Source organism: Panthera uncia (genome assembly GCF_023721935.1).
Source record: "Panthera uncia isolate 11264 chromosome A1 unlocalized genomic scaffold, Puncia_PCG_1.0 HiC_scaffold_16, whole genome shotgun sequence".
NCBI classification, from domain to species: Eukaryota; Metazoa; Chordata; class Mammalia; order Carnivora; family Felidae; genus Panthera; species Panthera uncia.
The window spans coordinates 8302080-8324186 of record NW_026057576.1 but is presented as its reverse complement, the minus strand read 5'-3'; the positions used below and the strand labels follow the sequence as shown (position 1 = coordinate 8324186).

The window sequence follows — 22107 nt, the reverse complement described above, 5'->3', positions numbered from 1 at the left end:
CTAGTTAAACCCCACATAAACAGAGTAAAATAAATCATAAAGATCAGAGTAGAAATTTGTTGCATGTTACTCTGCAAAAAAAAAAAGTGAAGCCACACCTCCCTCACACAGTGTACGAAAGCTAACTCAAATGGATCACAGGCTTAAATATAAAGCCTAGAACTCTAAACCTTTCAGAAGAAAATGTAGGAGAAAATCTTCGTGGTCTAGGGTGATGCAAAGATTTTTTTAAGATAACCCCAAAAGCATAGTCCATAAAAGAAAAAATTGGACTTCGGGAAACTTAAGAATGTGTATTTTTCTTTTTTTAAAAATTTTTTTTTTCAACGTTTATTTATTTTTGGGACAGAGAGAGACAGAGCATGAACGGGGGAGGGACAGAGAGAGAGAGGGAGACACAGAATCGGAAACAGGCTCCAGGCTCTGAGCCATCAGCCCAGAGCCTGACGCGGGGCTCGAACTCACGGACCGTGAAATCGTGACCTGGCTGAAGTTGGACGCTTAACCGACTGCGCCACCCAGGCGCCCAAGAATGTGTATTTTTCAAAAGCTCTTCTGGGAGAACGCAAAATAAGTCACAGATTGTGGGGGGAATGTATACGTATACATATATATACATATAAAACCCTTCAAAATTCAGTAAGATGAAAAACCAATAAAAACTATAAATTTTTGAATATTTTACCGAAGAGTATGTACAGATGTCAAATAAACATAAAAAGATGCTCCACATCATAACATCATTCGTTATTAGGGAAATGCAGATTAAAACCGCGTAAGATACGGGGTGCCTGGGTAACTCAGTCAGTTGAGTCTGACTCCTGATTTCAGCTCAGGTTATGATCTTGTGGTTCATGAGATCAAGCCCTGCACTGGGCTCTGTGCTGACAGTGCAGACACTGCTTGGGATTCTCTCTCTCCCTCTCTCTCTCTCTCTGCCCCTCCCTGCCTTTCAAAATAAATAAATAAACTTTAAATCTACACAAGATACCATTATACACCTATTACAGTGTCTATGATTTAAAAAAATGGCCATACCACCTATTGGCAAAAAAAAAAAAAAAAAAAAAAAAGTGAAGGAACTGGGTCTCTCGCACACACTACCACTGGGAATATAAAACGGTACGACCACCTCGAAAAACAGTTTGGAAAGCCTTTTAACATTTCTAGAAGGTTAAACAAATAACTACCGTATGACTCAGGCATTCCACTCCTAGATACTTCCCAAGAAAATCAGAAGCAGAGGTCCATACCAAGACTTGTACCAACATGCATAGCAGTTTTGTTTACAAGGGCCAAATCCTTGGAGGAAAAGCCCAAAGATGCATGGATAGGTAATGGATCAACCGTGGTATCCACGCACTGGAACTTTACTCAAAGTAATCAAGCTGAGTAAAAGCAGCCAGAGAAAAGTAGAGTGCATACGACATGATTCCATTTATAGAAAGTTTTAGAAAATGCAAACTCATCTATATAGGGACAGAACGGGGACTGGGGTGGGGTGCAGAGGGCTTAGGGGGTTAGGATTCCCAAGGGGCACCGGGATGGTGGACATATTTGCTATCTGGATTGTGGTGATGGTCTCTCGTGTGCATACGTGTCAAAATGTATCAAAATGTTTTCTTTACAAATGTGTGTTTTCCCATTTATTAGTATTACGGTAACACCACAAATTTCCTTTTGTTTCCTATTTATTTCGTATAAATATTTCCTTTCATGTTTAACCTTTTAGTATTCTTACATTTAGATGTGTGCTTTGTAAGCAGTCTAAAGCTAGATTTCACAGCATCTCACATGCATCTAATAAATGTTCTTTGACTGTTCAATAGGTGCCTGTTTCACAGTCATTGCAGGCATTTAAATAAATTAATACATTTAAAGAGGTTAGGACAGTACCTGGTACCCCGGTTTACAGTAAGAACTCAAACAGTAACTCCTATGACTGCTACAATTTTTGTGCTTACAGAAAATCTTGTGAGGTTACACTCCATTCTGTTCTACAAAGGGGTTAATGCCTACCGTATCAACTTCCATGATAAATGGTTTTCGACTCTCAAGTGATGTTACCTCGTTTCTTCATATCTGAAGATAAATAACTGTCTTCCTCATTGACAAAATTGCAAGTATTTGATGGCTGTTGGTTTTCTTTCTCTTTTTAGAAGCTATTATTATCTCTTGAGGTCAGATCTTCAAAGGCTGTGTCAATTATAAATTACTTCTACGCAGAGAAGACTCTACCTCTTCAAAGCCCGATAACATTTCATTTTTTAACATAAAATGATGCCAACGGCTGGTTCATTTCGTCTAGAGTCAGAACACATCGGTGTACAATCACGCGTATCACAGGGGCACTGCTCATCAACGACATTTGAACAAAATGAATGACAAGTTCAAGCCTACTCCCTGAATGAACGAACACCCTTCGCGCTTCTTAAATACCTGGTGAATGAAGCTTGGTGGTTGCAGCCACTGTTCTCTTAGGAGACGAGACAGCGGGTTTATTAGCATCTTGATCTTTTTGTACTTCTTTCTTGGATCCTAATCAGAGTTTAAAAGGAGAAAAAAAAGAAAAAGAGCAAGTTACAACTCAAACAGTAACACCAGTCGTTTGTCGAAAGGGAGGTTTAACAAAAGGCAAACGGAACAAAATAACATTTCGGTGGTTTGTCGCTATGGTCACCACCCCCTGTGCTTCGGGGATGATGCTCCTTTATAGCACAGGGAATTTAGTAGTGGTGGTCAGGGGAAGAAGCACACTGCTGTCTCTGATGGGATGAAAAAACGCCCCTGCCTCTGGAGGTCACTGCACCCCAGTGACTCTGACAAACTATCTGGGAATTAAAGTTGTACTGTCCCTAGTGGCCACCTCGGTCTGCCCGCCTCTTCCTGCCAAAACAAATTTTCAGAAGACAGAGATGGAAGCTGCAGCTGAGCACAACTGCTAATGACCTCAGCATCACCGAGACCTGAGCCACGGGGGACATGGTCTGCCTCTAATTAATTTCCATGCAGCTGGTCCACAGAGGTGACCTAGAGAGCCTTTTAGCTCTCGAGGCTGCAGCTGAGCCTTCCTGGAACCTGTTGTCAGAGCTGGCCCCAGCAGGATGGAATAGCCTGAGCGCGAGCAATAACTAAGAACAGCAGGTGCACGCTCCTCAAATTATGTCCAGGAGCACAGTGCAGTTCCCCTTGTGTGCTGGCCACAGACACTCACCTTCACCAGAAAGTCAAAGAACAATGGATGGTAGATTAGAGAAATAACACAGACATGGACGTACCTAGACCTGCCTCCACTTTAGCAAGCTTGGGGATAGCAAAAAAAAAAAAAAAAAGAGAGAGAGAGAGAGAGAGACACACACACACACACACACACACACACACACACACACACACAGTGAGAGACACACAGAGAGAGAGGACCCAAATAAATAAAATTACAAATGAAAGAGCAGAGGTCACAACCAACACCACAGAAATACAAACAGATATAAGAGAATACTATGAAAAATTATATGCCAACAAACTGGGCAATCTGGAAGAAATGGACAAATACCTAGAAACTCACAAATTACCATAACAGAAACAGGAAGAAATAGAACATTTGAACAGGCTCATAACCAGCAAAGAAATTGAATCAGTTATCAAAAACCTCCCAACAAAGAGTCTTGGGCCAGATAGCTTCCTGGGGGAATTTTCCCAGACATTTAAGGAAGAGTTAACACTTATTCTTTTCAAATTGTTCCAAAAAATACGAATGGAAGGAAAGCTTCCAAACTCATCTATGAAGCCAGCATTACCTTGATTCCAAAACCAAAGACCCCACCTATAAAGGAGAATTACAGGCCATTATCTCTGATGTACCTGGATGCAAAAACTCTCAACAGTACATTAAAAGAATTATTCACCATGATCAAGTGGGATTCATTCCGGGGCTGCAGGGCTCATTCAATATTCACAAATCAATCAACACGATACACATTAATACAAGAAAGGATAAGAACCATGATCCTCTCAATAGATGCAGAAAAAGCATTTGACAAAACATAGCATCCTTTTTAAATAAAAACCCTCAAAAAGTAGGGATAGGAGGAACATCCTCAACATCATAAAGACCATATAAGAAAGACCCACAGCTAATATCATTCTCAATGAGGAAAAACTGAGAGCTTTCCCCCTGAGATCAGGAACATGACAGGGATCCACTCTCACCAGTTTTGCAACATGGTATTAGAAGTCCTAGCCTCAGCAATCAGACAAGAAGAAGAAATAAAAGGCATATAAATTGGCAAAGAAGGCAAACTTTCACTCTTCACAGATGACGTGATACTCTACATGGAAAAACTCGAAAGTTTCCACCAGAATACTGCTGGATGAATTCAGCAAAGTCACAAGATATAAAATCAATGTACAGAAATAGGTTGCATTTCTATATACCAATAATGAAGCAGCAGAAAGAGAAATTAAGGAATTGATCCCATTTATAAGTGCGCCCAAACCATAAGATACCTAGGAATAAACCTAAACAAAGAGGTAAAAGATCTGTATGCTGAAAACTATAGAAAGCTTATGAAGGAAATCGAAGAAGACACAAAGAAGTGGAAAAACATTCCATGCTCATAGAACAAATATTGTTAAAATGTCAATACTATCCAAAGCAATCTACACATTCAATGCAGTCTCTATCAAAATAACACCAGCATTCTCCACAGAGCTAGCTAGCTAGCTAGCTAGCTAGCATTCTCCACTCTCCAAACAATTCTAAAATTTGTATGGAACATAAAAGGCCCCGAATTGCCAAAGCAATCCTGAAAAAGAAAATCAAAGTTGGAAGCGTCACAATTCTTGACTTCAAGCTGTATTACAAAGCTGTAATCATCAAGATAGTATGGTACTGGCACAACAACAGACACATAGATCAATGGAACAGGATAGAGAACCCAGAAATGGACCCACAAATGTATGGTCAACTAATCTTTGACAAAGCAAGAAAGAGTATCCCATGGAAAAAAGACAGTCTCTTTAGCAAATGGTGCTGGGAGGACTGGACAGCAACATGCAGATGAATGAAACTAGACCACTTTCTTTCTTACATCATACACAAAAATAAATTCAGAATGGATGAAAGACCTAAATGTGAGACAGGAAACCATCAAAATTCTAGAGGAGAACACAGGCAGCAACCTCTTTAACCTCGGCCATAGCAACTTCTTACTAGACAGGTCTCCGAGGCAAGGGAAATGAAAGCAAAATGAAGTCCTGGGACCTCATCAAGACAAAAAGCTTCTACACAGTGAAGGAAACAATCAATAAAACTAAAAGGCAACCAATGGAATAGGAGAAGATATTTGCAAATGACAAGTCAGTTAAAGGGTTAGTATCCAAAATCTGTAAAGAACTTATCAAACTCACCACCCCAAAACAAATAATCCAGTGAAGAAATGGGTAGAAGACATGAATAGGCACTTTTCCAAAGAAGACATCCAGATGGCCAACTGACACATGAAAAGAGACTCAATGTCATTCATCATCAGGGAAATACAAATCAAAACCACAATTAGGTACTACCTCTCACCTGTCAGAACGGCTAAAATTAACAACTCAGGAAACAACAGATGTTGGCGAGGATGCGGAGAAAGAGGAACCCTTTTGCACCGTTGGTGGGAATGCAAACTGGTGCAGCCACTCTGGAAAACAGTATGGAGGGTCCTCAAAATATTAAAAATAGAACTACCCTACAACTCAGCAATTGCACTACTAGGTATTTATCCAAAGGATACAAAAATGCTAATTCAAAGGGGCACAAGCACCCCAATCTTCTTAGCAGTGCTATCAACAGTAGCCAGATTGTGGAAAGAGCCCAAATGTCCATTGACTGATGAATGGATAAAGATGTGATATGGTGTGTGTGTGTGTGTGTGTGTGCGCGCGCGCATATGCGTATAAGCGTGTGTGTGCGTGTATACATATATATACATATATACACGCATATACACACACACATATATGTATGGGCATATACACACACACACACAATGGAATATTACTCGGTGATCAAAAAGACTGAAATCTTGCCATTTGCAACAATATGGACGGAACTAGAGTGTATTATGCTAAGCAAAATAAGTCAGTCAGAGAAAGACAAATATCATACGACTTCACTTATGTGGAATTTAAGAAACAAAACAGATGAACATAGAGGAAGGGAAGGAAAAACAAGATAAAAATGGAGAGGGAGGCAAACCATAACAGACTCTTAAAGACAGAGAACAAACAAGGTTGCTGCAGGGGAGGTGTGTAGGATTGGCCAAATGGATGATGGGCATTAAGGAGGACACTTGTTGGGATGAGCACTGGGTGTTGTAAGTGATGAATCACTGGGTTCTACTCCTGAAACCATTACTACATTGTATGTTAACCAACTTGAATTTAAACAAATAAATTATTTACTCTTAAAAAAAAAAAAGAATAAAAATGAGTTTTCCTATTGAAGGGGGGAAAAAAAAGTAAATCTTGGGGATGGCTCCTTAGATACAGAGCATACGTCCAGTTTCTACTCCCCAAAGCCTACAGGCCACTCCTCTCCCGCAGGTAAACTGCTGATGGCCATTTGGTGGTTCTTCTTCCAGACCTCTTTCTAGGTATTTATAAATACTGTCTACCCAAATACAAATACAGATATTGGTTAGCTAAATGAATCCTATATTGCAATTTCGTTTTACCTACCCACATTTTTAAATATCTTTCTCCTATCAGTGTATTTATAGATCTTTTTTAAGTGCCACATATTAATAGGCAAAAATGTACCATAATTCATTTACCCATCCTCCTGTTGATGAACATGTAGACAGTTTGCAAGTTTTAGCCATTAAAATAGCTAATGTGTTACAATACGCATTCTTCTACTTGTTTCTTTGCACACAGGTACCAGTGTCTTGTGCTTTTGCTGGATTAAGAGACTGCTCGTTTGTTGTATTGCTAGACACAGTCCAACCATCTTCCACGAAGAGTCACTATTTACACTCCCAACCAACAGTGCATGAGGGCAACTCTCTCTACGTGCCCCACACCCTACTGATATCAGGGTCTCAGTCATCTTAATGTTTTCCAGACACGTAGCGTCTTTTCCGATTGGTGACGTGCATTTCTTTGCTTGAAAATGACCTAATTAAACCCTTTGCCTATTTTTCTTACTGATGTATTGAGAACTCTTCATTTATTCTGGATATTAATCCTTTCTTGGCCTGCCATATAAATTAGATTTTCCCAGCCTTCCGCTTTTTAAAATTTATTTATAGTATATTTCATTGTACTATGATTTTCAATTTTAGCGTGTTCAAATATGCCAATTTTCCCCTTTACAGTTTTAAAAGCACTATGACAGATTATTCATATGTATGTGAGCATGCATGGGTACGTGTGTGTATATATATATATATGATGGTGGGGAGAAATCATTCCAGGAGTCTGGAGGGAGAGGCAGGTATTTGGATCCACCCTCCCCATCTTTCGTTCTCTCCTGGTCTGCCTGGGCTCTCACTTTCCCTGCACGAGTGGACCTGCCTCACCGCCTCTCTGTCCTTACTCTTCAGCCTTCTGTTCTTCCACCCACAGACCTATCATCATCTCCTCTGCTTTACTGCTTTTGGAAAGACTCCTTTAGTCTCCTTGATGGAACCCTTCTAAAAGCTGAATTCTCTCTTGTATTTCTCCCCTGCTTTTTTTTTTTTTCTTCTCACTGTCAATACGCTTCACGGCGTTTAGTTAACATACCCCGCCCCATCTTTCACATCTCAGTAGGTGGCACCATCATTCACTCACTGGGCTCAGGTCCCAATAGTAGGCGTCCTCTTGATTTGTGTCTGCCCCCTGTGTCCATTTGGCTTGTGGGCTCTCCTCTGAGTCCATCCCAGGAGCACCCACTTTCCTCCCTTCTGCTGCCTCTGCAGAGCCCAAAGCCACCAATTCTTCTTCCCCTTCTACAGCTTCCGACCCGATCTGCGGCTCCCACTCCTGCTCCCCTACACCTTATTCTTCCACAGGAGCAGATGAATTCCTTCAAGTCTAAATCAGAGCAAGTTATTCTCAATCTTGAAACCCTCCAGTCACCGCCCAAGATACTCATAGGGAACTACAGACCCCTTGTCACATCCCTGAGGCCCTACAGAGCAGCACGAGCCAAGAGAACTATAATATGAGCTACTTGTGTCATTCAAAATTGCCTAGCGGCCACATTTAACAAGTCAAAGGTATAATGCAATTAATTGTAACAACATCTTTGATTTAATCCAACATATTCAGTTCTCACTTCAACAGCTGGCCGCCATATTTGAGTTCTCAACAATGGCTCATGGGCCACTGGCCACCATACTGAGCAGCAGCACAGCCCCAGATGATCTGTCCCCTGGCTACTTCACAGGCACACTATGATGGCTAACTTTATGTGTCAGCTTGACTGGGCCACGGGGTGCCCAAACATTTGGTCAAACATTATTCTGGGTGTTTCTAGATGAGATGAAATTTAAATTGGTAGACTTGAGTAAAGCAGACTGCCCTCCCCAATGTGAGTAGGTCTCACAGAAGCTGCCAAAGGCCTGAGCAGAACAAAAGGCTGACTACGAAGGAACTAGGACGGAACTTCACATTATATAATTTATGTTATGTATTATATAATGTAGAAGTTACATACAACATACACATATTTTCTATATATTTGATCTCTCTGTCTCTATAAAATGTATTACATGTTCAGGTATGTATATCCTATCGGTTCTGTTTCTCTGGAGAACCCTAATACACACGTGGCACCATTGTGCCCTCTGTCCACACACTCCAGCCACACTAGGCCTCCAGCTGTGCGGGTGCTCAAGTAAGCCACACCTCCTTCCTTTCTGGGCTCTTTAGCTTGAGTTCCTCCTGCCCAGAACATGCTTCCCCAAGACCTTGAGCACGGTTCACTCATGGGTTCATTCAAGTCCACACAACCGATAATCTTCAGAGAGGCCGTGCCTGACACGACAGGTGAAATAGCCTTCCTGCCACCTGCCACTCTCCCCTTTCCTGGCTTCATTCTTCTTCATAGCATTTATCATACTCAGAAATATATGATGTCCTTCTCTGTTTGTGGACAGGCCACCTTCCCCACTAGGTCATCAGCTTCAACCACAGGGCCACACTCATCCCTGGACAGCGTGGCCATTCAGTCAATGCCGCCTCCTCCCGCCTGGAGGCCCGAAAGTGCACCCACCACTTTACTCTATGGAAGCCAGGCCCACCCTTCAGAGTATCCAACGTGTGGCTCATCCATTCTTCTCATCCCTCCTCCCGCTCTGATTTTAGGCATCAACAAATATGGAAGGTACTGAGACTCATGGGAGCTGAGACACGTTAGAGGCCCAAAGCCTGCATTAAACACGATGCTTTAAAAGAAAACGCAACATGAATATTTATTCCGCGTTTCCACATTTTCCTTTCAGCCTTCATGGAGTGCAATTCGGCAGCTTCTATCAAACACTTAAATATTGATGTACTTGACCTAGCAATGCTGTCTCTACAGATCTCTCTTTGGAAGGCCACCACAAGTATGAAAGGCTTAGGTACAAAGAGACTTTGTACATTATTCACAATAATAAATGAGAGTAAATAATCAAAATGCACCCTGTGGAGTGGTTAAATAAATTATGTTATATCTATTCTATGTAGTTTTCTGTAGCCATTAAAAAGACTGAAGTAGCTCTCTATTGTACTGGCACAGAAGATGTCCATGATGAATAAAAAAGCTAGTTGTTGAACACTGTGCATTGTATTATCCCATTAAAAAAATTCTTTTTTTAACTTTTACTCAGTTTTGAGAGACAGAGACAGAGCGTGAATGGCGGAAGGGCAGAGAGAGAGGTAGATGCAGAATCCAAAGCAGGCTCCAGGCTCCGAGCTGTCAGCACAGAGCCCGATGCAGGGCTCGAACTCATGAACTGTGAGATCATGATCTGAGCCGAAGTCAGACGCTTAACCCATGAGCCACCCAGGCGCCCCAAATATTATCCCATTTTTTATAACACAAAATGCTATCTGTACTATAGTTTTTAACTATGTAAGCAGATTTGAAAGACACCAAGTTGTTCATAATGGTTACTTCCGAGCAGTAGGATTGGAGGGAATTTTACTTTTTATTTTACTATGCTTCTGCATTACTTTCATTTTTCCATGATGATCACTTATTACTTTTATAATAAGAAAGAAACAATAAGAGGAGTGAAACCAAAACCAAATGAAAATAATTTGTCTGATCCATGAAAGGATTAAGGAGAGAAACCAGCCCAGTGCAACCAATTCTACAAGAACAACTTTGATGGAAGGTTTCACGGTCCCTCTCCCAGGAATGCAACGCTGCCTAGAAAATGCTTGGGTGGTTCTGGGAATTCTTGATGGCATGGAAAATTACAGCAATCAGTCAAGACTTTCAGGACTTTTTGCAGTTTTCTTATAGTCCAGCCTCAGCCTAAATGTTTTCTAAGTATACGATATGCTTTCATATAACTCTGTGAGAACTCTGAGTATGGTGAGATGGCAGAGTGGGTTGTGGTCTCATGGTTTTCCTCCTGTCCCTCTGGCCGCTCTCTCCCTCCTTCACTGTGCCTTCCCCCATTGCCTGCACCTGAGTAAAGCTGTCCCAGGCTTCTGCTTCGGCTTCCTCCCGTCCACTCTTCTGGCTGTTCCCGCCCCTCACTATGCTCGCACCAAGCGGCACACACTGATGACTACCAACTCTGTCATTTCCAAACCAGATGGGCCCAGACATCCTTCCAGAGATCCAGACCTGGTTTTCACTGCCAATTAGACATGAGCATAGCCTACGAGACAACCAGATCGTCACGCCCCAAATGGAACGGATCCTCTTCCTCTCAAATGACCCCTCTTCCTGTATTTTCTTTCCTGGCCGGTTGTTCCCCTGGTCGCTGAAACCAGAAGCCAGCGAGACTTCTTTCTGCCTCCATATCTGATCAGCTACTACCTGCTGCCTTGTAAAGCAGCTCCTCGATCTGGCTGTGTACCCATTCTCACTTTTAGCCTCGGCTCAGTTCTCACTAGGCCAGTTAGAAAACGCTCCTAGGTGCTTCCTCTGTCCTGTCTCACCTTCTTCATGTTTACGTAACTCATCCTTCTTGACGGGTGCTAGGATGACTGACCTTTCTTAATCATTCATGGGTCACATGATTTTACTTCTGAAGCCTTTCCAAAGCTTTCCGAGGACTTCAGTAGCAAGCCCCAACTCTGTGGCATGGGATGTGTAACCTCCGGGGTCCCGCTTCCTCAGTCACCTGCCCCTGCGGTGACAGTGCAGCATCCATGTGGCATTCTGTGTTTTCACCTAGGCTGTTGTCCTAGGCTGGCGTGCTCCATTTCTCCTTGGTCTGGCCGGTCCGCTTCTGATCGTCCTCAAATTCAGCTCACCGCTCTTCGCTGAAGGCTTCTGTATCATTCCCTGTGGCTGCTGGGACAAGGGACCCCAAACGAGTGGTTTAAAAACAACACAAATGCGTTCCAATTCTGGGAGGCCAGAAGCATGAGGTCGGTCTCACTGGGCTAAAATCAATGTGTCAGCTGGGCTGACTTCTTCTGGAAGTTTCAGGGGAGAATCTGTTTCCTTGCCTTTTTCAGCTTCTAGCGTTCCTTGGCGTGTGGCCCCCTCGTTCACCTTCGAGACACATCCCTCCGATCTTTGCTTTTGTCCTCACATCTCCTCTAACTGCTCCTGCCTTTCTCGTACAGGGACCCTTGTGATTACACCGGGTCCATCCCGCTAATTCACGATGATCTCCCCATCTCAAGACCCTTCACTTAAGCACACAGCTGCAAAGTCCCTGTGGTCATGGAGGGTTAACACACAGCAGTTCCAATGATTTGGGGGCCGTTATTCAGCCTCTTTGTCTAACCAAGTGAGTAAGTGAGGAAACTCTTTTTACTCACCAAAAAGGCACTACTTTCTTGGTCTGTATTAGTCCCTTGAATCCCTATCACTTATTTATGAAGATTTTACTAATTTCCCCAAGTCTTCTTGAATAGCTGTCTTTCCTTAAACCCCACTCAGCCTCCCCTATTTCTTTCCCCCCAGTGCAGACGGCACACCTCCACGGACGTCTCTTTGGCCTGTTCAGCTTCTTTTAACAGCAGCCGTGCTCACTTGGGCGAACTAACCTTTCCTTCCCCATGGTTCATGTGTCTTGGCGGGGGTGGGGGTGGGGTGGGGGGGGCTGACCCCACCTGGATCTGGAGGTGGGCATGTGACCAGCCCTGCCCAATCAGAGCTCTGCATCACGCCAGTGGGACAGAGCATCCTAGTTGGAGAGTAAAAACAAAATCCAGGTGGGGATAATGAGAGCCTTCTCTCGCAAATTTTGCTGGAATTACTAGAAAAGAATTCCTTTTCTGACGGATGTGTAAACTGGTGGGATGTAAGCCTGAACTGCCATTGACTGTCCCTGTCTCTGCGTGGGGAGGGCCTCTGTAAAGCAGCCAAGCCAGTGGAAAGTAGAGACTGGAGACGAAGAACATTCCCAATGTTGCTATTTCAGGACCTGGGTACAGTCCTACTTCACGGTAGCAATATCACCTGGGCTTTTCAGTTACACGATCCAAAAATCCTTCTGACCTTTTGCATTCTTTTGTACCTAAGGCGGTTTGATTAGGTTTCTGTGAGTTGCAACCAGACAAAGCCTGAAAATGCCAGTCAGAGAAAGTAGCTCCTTCATAAATATATACACATGCTCATGCCTTATGGGTTCTTAAGTAGTCAAAACTACTCATGTACCTCCGTGTGGACCTTCTGTACGTGGAGATTCAGAGCTCTACAAAGGAATGCATGTGTATAAAATTCAGAGCCCTACTGGGGGAGCTTTTAGGGTGGGAGGGAGAAGGGGCTGGGAGGGGGAAGAAATACCAGCCTCACTGGTATCAGAGGATAAGTTCAAAGTCTTTTTTTTTTTTTAAAGTGGAATCCACACCCAACGTGGGGCTTGAACTTACGACCCGAAGATCAAGAGTCAGATATTGTACCAACTGAGCCACGGTGGTGCCCCATAAGTTCATAGGTTTTTAAAAAAATTTAGTTATTTATTTATTTTGAAAGAGAAAGTGTGAGTTGGGGAAGAACAGAGAGAGAGAGAGAGAGAGGGAGAGAGAGAGAGAGAGAGAGAGAGAATCCCAAGCAGGCTCCACACCGTAACCATGGAGCCTGATGCAGGGCTTGAACCCATGAACCGTGAGATCATGACCTCAGCCGAAGTCAGACACTTAATCAACTGAGCCATCGAGGCACCCCAAAGGTTCATAGTTTTAATTCGAGACTCTGTTACTGATAATATCCACCCCAGTGCAGGCAATTATTGGAAGTTCAAAGAGTCCTAAAGTGTTTCACTATGTATAAAGCAGCCAAAAACATCACAAAGGTCTTAAGTTGAAAGGTTCTGCCTAGAAATCCATACACAGTTGCTCAGCAAAAGAAAAAAAAAAAACAAGAATAGTGTAAAAGGTCAGTTTCTCATGTGGACAGGGCCTTCCACAGTGACACGAGTGAGTGTGGCGACTGCCAGGAGAAGACCCACTTCGTTTTTTGCCCCTGAACGGGACATGGTAAAGTGACTAACACCCCGTTCATCACAGGTACTTGAGGCGGAGGTCTGGGAGCTGTGAGAATATGAGGAAAGCTGCCCAATCGAGAATGATGGGATCGCTCTGAGGGTGAGGCTGTCATCCTAAAAACAGAATGAAATGACAAGTGACAGCGGGTCATTTGGGGCCCTGACTGAGCACTTCAGAATGGGGGAAAAATCAGATTTAAGATAATGGTCACCGGGATGCTATATACTTGTTTCATAAAATAAATTTAAAAAATGTCAAAAAATGTCAAAAAACAAAGGGAACTTTTTTTATAGGCTCTTAACATGCACGCAAGTAGATCTCAGTATAATTCAGAAAAGAAACAAAAAGGATAAAGAAATATATTGGGGCGCCTGGGTGGCGCAGTCGGTTAAGCGTCCGACTTCAGCCAGGTCACGATCTCGCGGTCCGTGAGTTCGAGCCCCGCGTCAGGCTCTGGGCTGATGGCTCGGAGGCTGGAGCCTGTTTCAGATTCTGTGTCTCCCTCTCTCTCTGCCCCTCCCCCGTTCATGCTCTATCTCTCTCTGTCCCAAAAATAAATAAAAAACGTTGAAAAAAAAATTAAAAAAAAAAAAAAAGAAATATACACAGCAATAGACTTTATCCCCCATCTGTCCCATATTCTTACACCAGGCACCTGTCAAAGCCGAGGTGATGGGACTGATCCTTTCCCGGCCCCATGGACCCGCTCCCAGACAAGGAACATGAAAAGCCATGGAAGGAAGACAGAGAGGAGCCAGAAGAAAAATGAAATGCGAATGTGGCAACAGTGCAAGTAATTATTATTGTGCCAACGTCACTGAAAGGAGGTAAAGCGGAAAAAATGAATGATGTAACCAGGAAGTGGGGATTCTGATGTCACTTATGAGACAAATGGAATGTGGGGACATTTCAAGGGAAGATTCACAGAGTTTGAATAGAATGAAGCACAGAAACGTTATCTGGATAGGAACGCGTCAAAAAATATATCCCCCCCGTGACGTGCTCTCGCTCATCCGTTAGAAAACACCAAATACGCAGCAGGTACTATTCCAGGGAAAGAGAGCGGTGTGAGCTGTCACAAAGGTTATGCTTTTGTTGAACGTCTACATCTTTAGCATTTATGCATGCTGGGAACTAGGGGCGCCTAGTTGGATGGCTCAGTCGGCTAAGCATCTGACTTCAGCTCAGGTCACGATCTCCCGGTCTGTGGGTTCGAGCCCTGCGTCAAGCTCTTGCACTGACAGCTCAGAGCCTGGAGCCCGCTTGGGATTCTGTGTCTCGCTCTCTCTCTGCCCTTTCCCCCCACCTCGGAAAAGTAAGTAAACATTAAAAGGATTATTAAAAAAATAATAAACACCGGGAACTAGCTTGCAGCTGCTTCTGTGTATATTGTCTCACTTTACCCCACTCCTAATGAATGAATTAGGAATGAATTCAGGTGAATTCAGGTGAATCGGACCCCTTATGAGGGTCTAAAAGGAAGTAGGATGGGGCCGGGGTGAGAACGCTCAAAGTGGAGTCAGGGGAGAGGGCAGGAGGACGAAGAGGCTGAAGGTCTTCTATTTTGGGCTGGGAGACCAGAGAACGGCTCAAGCTATTTGTTTTCTAAATGTGGAGGTCAGTGAATCCTTACCTCCTTTCTATCTGTAATGCAACCTTCCTTTCTCTGACCCTCAGTCCACACTGTGTGGAACTCCTTACCCTTTGGTAAATAATGCCCCTCTTCCACTTTCATGGTCAATCTCTCCCCAGAGCAAACTTCTCAAATGGTCACCCCTTGTCCTTACCCTCCTCACCCAATTTGAGTTTGGAGGTCCCCTTCAAACTACTGAATATCCCACCAGAACTTGAAGCGTCCACACTCACTTTAAAGCCCTTTTCCTTTGAGGTTCTACAGTTCTGCCTGGTCAACACTAACACTGTTCCCTGTTGTCATCTGCAGCAAGGTTACTGTCTCTCACTCACCCCCAGGTATGGGCTTCCTCCTTACCCCAGGTCCTACCATCATCCTAGAAATGTCAACGACCTCTTGCATGACTCATCTGCCATCCCAGTTTTTCATTCCTTTGACATCCGATACTCCTGCCAGGCGCCTTTGATCAGGAACTCTGGGTATCACCCTGGACCCTGTCATCAACCAGAACTTCACCTCTGAAATTCACATACCCCACTTCTACCCTCCAGTCGTCTCACTTTTCTATTGCCACTCCAAGCTGTTCATTTCTCTAATCTAGACTGTGAATCCCTTTACCCCCAGCTAGCAGGCTCTTTCTGCCTTCAACCTCCTTTCCTATCCAATCTAAAGTTGATCCCAGTGTCCTTCACTTCTACTATCCTCCCCTTCACACTCTTGCTCTAATAGCACAGAAACCACCAATGGTCACAACTGTATGCAGAATCTAACCCTAGCTTAACTGAGCTGTCACCTTCCACTAGTCCAGCTGAAGACATAATGACACAGATAGGGCCATCAAATTTATAGTCACCAACTGTAACTGCAGCCACAACACAGGCCAGTAATTCTATTTTTTCTCATTTTTTCTTTCTCCTCTTTTTAACCTATTAAAAAAACCCAAAGTTCAACATCTGAGCCTTTCTAAAAGATCATTCCACAGGCTTTAAAAAAAACCCTCAGTATCCCACTCTCCATATGCCCAATTCATATTCGTTACTTTCAATTTTTCAGCTATTTTTGCTAGTAGTTATCTCCATATACCTAAGTAAAGGTTTATACTGCTATTTCTTTTTTTAATTAATTAATATTTATTTTTGAAAAGATTTTATTTTTCAGTAATCTCTACACCCAATGTGGTGCTCAAACTCACAAGCCGGAGATCAAGAGTTGCATGCTCTACCTACTGAGCCAGCCAGGCATTTCTTGATATTTACATTTGAGACAATATTGTAATATCTTCCTATTACAGAAAATAATAATTTTGATATTTATAGGTTTGCTTCTAGACTACCTCCCTCATCAATACAGTTGTACCATAATTTTTGGTTAAGTCAAAATTTACTGTTCATCTTGTTACAATTACATAAATATTATTCACAACTGAGTGATTTTCTTACTTGTATGACTTTTTGTTTTTCCTGGATTTAACAGCTGCCTTGGTTTTTGTTTACTTAGATTTCCATATATATTTTGCTAATTCTCCACCAAAACTCTCTATCAGAGCATGAGTCTCTTCTCACAATTATGTAAAAAGTTTCATTTTATTTTCCTGGAGCCCTCAATTCCCCATTTTGTTCTAGCTGGTAATTTCTATGATTATTGCAGGACTGTCATCCTAAAACCTCCCTTCGTCATAATTCTGGAAATTCCTTTGCCTCTTTCCTAAATCTTTTTTTAATGTTTACTTATTTTTGAGAGAGAGAGAAGAAGTGAGAGAAAGATAGAGAGAGAGAAAGAGAAGTGTGAGTAGGGGAGGGGAAGAGAGAGAGGGAGACACAGAATCTGAAGCAGGCCCCAGGTCTTAGGCTGTCAGCACAGAGCCTGATGTGGGGCTCAAACTTGCAAACTGCGAGATTATGACCTGAGTCGAAGTTGGACACTTAACCAACTGAGCCACCCAGGCACCCTTCCTTTGCCTCTTTCCTATATTGGGTCCCTTTTTTTCTGGACCTCATGTCTTCCTTTTTCTTGGTCTGCTTCCTTATTCTGGTAAAGCACATTTTGTTTTCGATTCCAGAGAAATGTACATAGGAGGTAAATTATCTCACATCATTCATGGCTAAAGATTTCTTCATACAAATGACTGGCTTAATGCAGAATTCTAATGTGATAATCATCTTCCCCAGAACTGTGAATGCATTTCTCCTTCAGCTTGCAGGGTTGTTACTGAGGAGCTGGATGCCTTTCTAGTTCCAACCTTTTGTATGTGATCTGTTTGTTCTCTCGGGAAGGTCTTGGTGCCTCTTCCTTTTCCCAGTACAACTTCATACTGATGGATCCTGGTGTGGGTCGTTTTGCATTAATTGTACTGGGCACTTGGTAGGTTCTTTTAGTCTGCAGATTGTCATCCTATGAATTCTAGGAAATTTCTTGAAGTATTACTTTGTTAATTCCCTCCCCTCTGACTTCTTTGTTTCCTTTTTATGGAACTCCTACTATTTGTCCTCCATATATATGTATGTGTGTGTGTGTGTGTGTGTGTGTGTGTGTGTATGTGTACATATATATATATGTATGTATATATATATATATATGTATATATATATGTATGTATATATTTGTACTCCATATATATTCTATATATAAATGTTTTTTGGATATCTCCCATGCACATGACACTCAATATAGCCAAAATCGAACTCCTTGTCACCCAACAAAACTTCTTTCCAGTCCTGCCTTCTCTCAGTAAATATGTTTTTTGCCTAAACCAGAAATGTTGATTTCATCCTTGTCCCCTCCCTCTTTCTCACTTCTTCACATGTAATAAAACACCAAATCCTGTGAAACATAATCATGTAGCTCTCTTAAATTTAGTCTGCCTCCCTTCTCATAGTTACCGCGACTTAATTCAGACTAGTGTCACGTCTCTTGCGGAATTCTGAAGCAGCTTCCTTCATTCTTTTGTCTCCAGATAGCTCTGCTCCAACTTATCCTTTAGATCTCAACCTAGAGGTTTCTAGATGCTGCTATCATGCTCTGTGGCTACAACTTTATTATACTATAGACCTTCTACCTGTTTATATTTCCCACTAGACAATGCATTGTAGGAGAACTGCCCACTCAGTAAACATTTATGAGCAAATGAGTTAGTTGTTCTTCCTAATTATGTTCTTCCTCTGTGGGAAATGAAATCAGCCTTGAGATTAGATGAATTCCTGACATTTTGAAACCTCTCCTTATTGTCTCCTTCCTATTTGTTCTCCAACACCTCCCTCTCCCTACATAATAAACAGGCAAGCCCTGAGTGAGTAATGAGAAATCACTTTACACACTGTTAGAAACAAAATGAGGAAAGCTCTGAAGGTGATGGATTGTGAGAAGAAAACAAGCAGCTCTCCAGGGGAATCAAGACACCGCATGACCTATTGGGTACTGAGAAAATGTGAATACGTAAGTGGTGGTGGGAAAAATACTTTATATTTTGGAAATTATACAAACAGACATAAGGGTTTTATTTATCGTGGCAGTTTTAGTGAGGTGAGCCTAAATGAAAGAAATAATGGTCTGGATTGTTGGTCTCATTCGACCCAATAATTTGCTTTCACATTAATTCGAGATAACTACAAAATTGTGCTTTTAAGCGCTAACATTTTCCACATATAAATAAAAATCCCTAGCTCGGTCTATTTAGTATTAAACATCGCCCTCATGTTAGTATTCTGCAGTTTTACTCCACAGGCTGTGTCAGCCCTTCCTGATGTTCTGAACTATTCGTTCCTTAAAAGGTCCTCTGCATTCCTTCCTTCCTTCATTCATCATACATTTACTGGGTGGCTCCGCTGTACTTTGCATGATATCAGCTAGTGCCGATTTCAAGGTGAAAAGACAAAATCCTCCTTCTGAAATCCACCAATTAGCGGGACATGTAAATAAGTAATGACAAGATGGCCTAGCAAGTGGCAGCTGGGGGCCTGAGGAAAGCTTGCTCTCTGGGAGCTCCAAGAAGGAACGAGGTAGGGCTTCTCCCAAGAAGGTTACTCTTGAGCTAAGATGTGAAGTATGCAGAAGAATCGGCAAGAAGGAAAGGGTACAGTCGGGTGGGGGATCATGTGCAAAGGTTCAAGGGGTACAGGGCCAGCCCACGCAGGACCAGCAGGGAGGAGTATGACACCAGAGGGTTTGTTTGCTTCTTGGGTCCAGCCTACCTCGTCTCTGGCCCTTCACTAGCAAGGTGAATATTCTTACTGTTTCCCTCCAGCATTTCTGAATTCCCCTGAAAAACCCAATGTGAGGCTAAAAAAATACCACTGTTCAGTTAAATACTTAATGTGCTACTTTTCTGTTTTCTTTTTTTTTTTTTTTTTTTTTATAAATGGGAAACCATACATGAGATCGAGGTTGCCAATGAATGGAATGATGACTACTGAAAAAAATAGAAAGTACACAGGAAGTAAAACTGTTACGGGCCATTGCATACAGTTTAAGTTGGCTGGCTCATAAGGTGACAGATCAAGACTCAGTCATGACATGTAAATAAATATTTAAGTAAGTCATTTCCTTTTTCATAAAATGACACGTGTCCATTGTAGAAAAATGAGAAAATACATGTTTTCTTCATTTTTGCCATTTCCTTACCTAGGAATAACCACTATGAACCCACTGAAATGCATTACTTCAGACCATGTTGTGTGTGTGTGTGTGTGTGTGTGTGTGTGTGTGTGTATTTCTTTTCTTAATAAAATACTATAATACAGTTTTAAACACTTTTTGTTGTGAAAAATACTGCTTAAAACTTAGTTGCGCAGTTTTACAAGTAATTGAAAGCCAACACTCACGAAGTTGTTACTCAGGTCAAGAACTAGAACATTCAAACATTACTGGCACCCAGAGCTTATCATGTCTCATGCTTCCTCCTTCCCACTCGGGAAAGCCACTGTCATGCTTTAGCCATTATTCCTTGCTTTTCCTTGCTATTCCACATAAGCAATATCCTTAAGTCTATTTATAAACTTTATTTTTACTTTTGAAAGGGGGAGGGGCAGATGGGGGGGGAGAGAGAGAGAGAGAGAGAGAGAGAGAGAGAGAGGGAGAGAATCTTAAGCAGGCTTCATGCCCATCACGGAGCCAGATGTGGGGCTCAATATCAAGACTGTGAGATCATGACCTGAGCCAAAATCAAGAGTCAGACGCTTAACTGACTGAGCCACCCAGGCACCCTTCTTTATTAACTGTGTAATCAGTCACTATGCTGTGTCTTGCAATTTTTACTAAACACTGTAACATTCATGCAGCCCTAGTCCACGGTCACTGCCAAATAGGGATCCGTGGTGTGTATATATCACAGCACAGCTGTTCCGACAGAAGTTTGAGGAACTTTTAGCAATGCTGTTTTGAACATACTTGTATGTGTCTCCTGATACACGTGTGTATGCATTTCTCATACACGTACATGCAGAAGCCCTAACTTAAGGCAGGTGCAAACATTGTAAGACAATGTCACACTGTTTTCCAAAGAGGCTGGGCCCATTTCCCTGTCTCCTGGCAGGACTGTGGCAATTTGTCATGCTCTATATCTTCACCAACAGTAGAGAAGGTCAGATTTTTTTTTAACTCTTTTCTTTTGAAGTTAGGTACAAGACCTATGGGGAGGTTGCTTAGCATATGTGGGCTTATCTGTCTGGGGTCCAGACACTCAACTCTATTGTTTGCTTCGTTGTATGACTTCCGGCAGGTTACTTAAACTCTCTGAGCTCCGTTTCCTCAGGTGTAAAATGGAAAAGAGTAGCAGTAGCTACCCCACAGGCTGCTGTGAGGGTACAACAGAATATACAAAAAGTGCTTTGCACAATGCCAGGCACTTATCAAGCCTGCAAAAAATGGTACTTACGAGCGGCATTAACTTATTATAAATACTTGTTCAGAACCTATAGATTATAAGCACTGTACTAGTGTATGAAATCATCACTGAACAAGGTTGTTATATTGTCCTTTTTCCAATGAGACATCCGAGGTCAGAAAGGTTAAGTAATCAGATCAGGGTCACAGAGCCATTAGCGGGGTGACCACAACTGGAATCTGCATGTAACTTCAAAGCTATTTCCGGGGCGCCTGGGTGGCTCAGTCGGTTAAGCGTCCGACTTCGGCTCAGGTCACGATCTCGCGGTATGTGAGTTGGAGCCCCGCGTCGGGGTCTGTGCTGACGGCTCAGAGCCTGGAGCCTGTTTCAGATTCTGTGTCTCCCTCTCTCTCTGACCCTCCCCCGTTCGTGCTCTGTCTCTCTCTGTCTCAAAAATAAATAAACGTTAAAAAAAATTTTTTAAAAAAAGCTATTTCCTCTGCCATCCGAATTCTACGTGACAGAAATTCAACGCAGCTTACTGATCAAGTCGCTCCATTCACTGGAATAAAAATCACGTGGAGACAGAAAGACGTCCAAGGTGGCTTTTGTTTTTTTAAAACCTAAAGAGGTGTAGCCAATTTTTTTTTTTAAAGGATCCATTAAAAAAAAAAAATTTAAATACAGGTCCGATAACTTGTCATTTTTCCCAGGTCACGCACACAAAAGTGCCCATGCTGGCAGCCGGAGCAGGCTGGTCCTCTGCTGCGTGACACTGGCCACAGCTGCTGGGTGAGGAGGGCCATCACCGTCAGGACCACCCGGTGCCAGGGCTACGAGACGGGCCCTGGGTGCACGTGGGAGCTCTGCAGTCAGTTACCCAGGCTTGAGTCCAACCCCGACATCTGGTTCTGTTACCTGGGGCTAATTATTTGCTTTCTCGAATCCAGCTTCCTCGTCGATAAAAGGGGGTTAAGAAGAGTTACGAGCGGCAAAGCAAGGCGATGAGGGGTCTGGCTGA

General features: G+C 42.7%; 1 protein-coding gene across 1 annotated transcript in view; it reads right to left on the bottom strand.

Annotated features, from left to right (window-relative positions):
- Positions 1-22107, bottom strand: part of MTUS2 (microtubule associated scaffold protein 2) — a 495531-nt gene that overhangs the window by 142515 nt on the left and 330909 nt on the right. Inside the window, 1 exon segment of the mRNA XM_049647388.1 lies at positions 2440-2538. Coding sequence (XP_049503345.1) covers positions 2440-2538 — 99 coding nt within the window.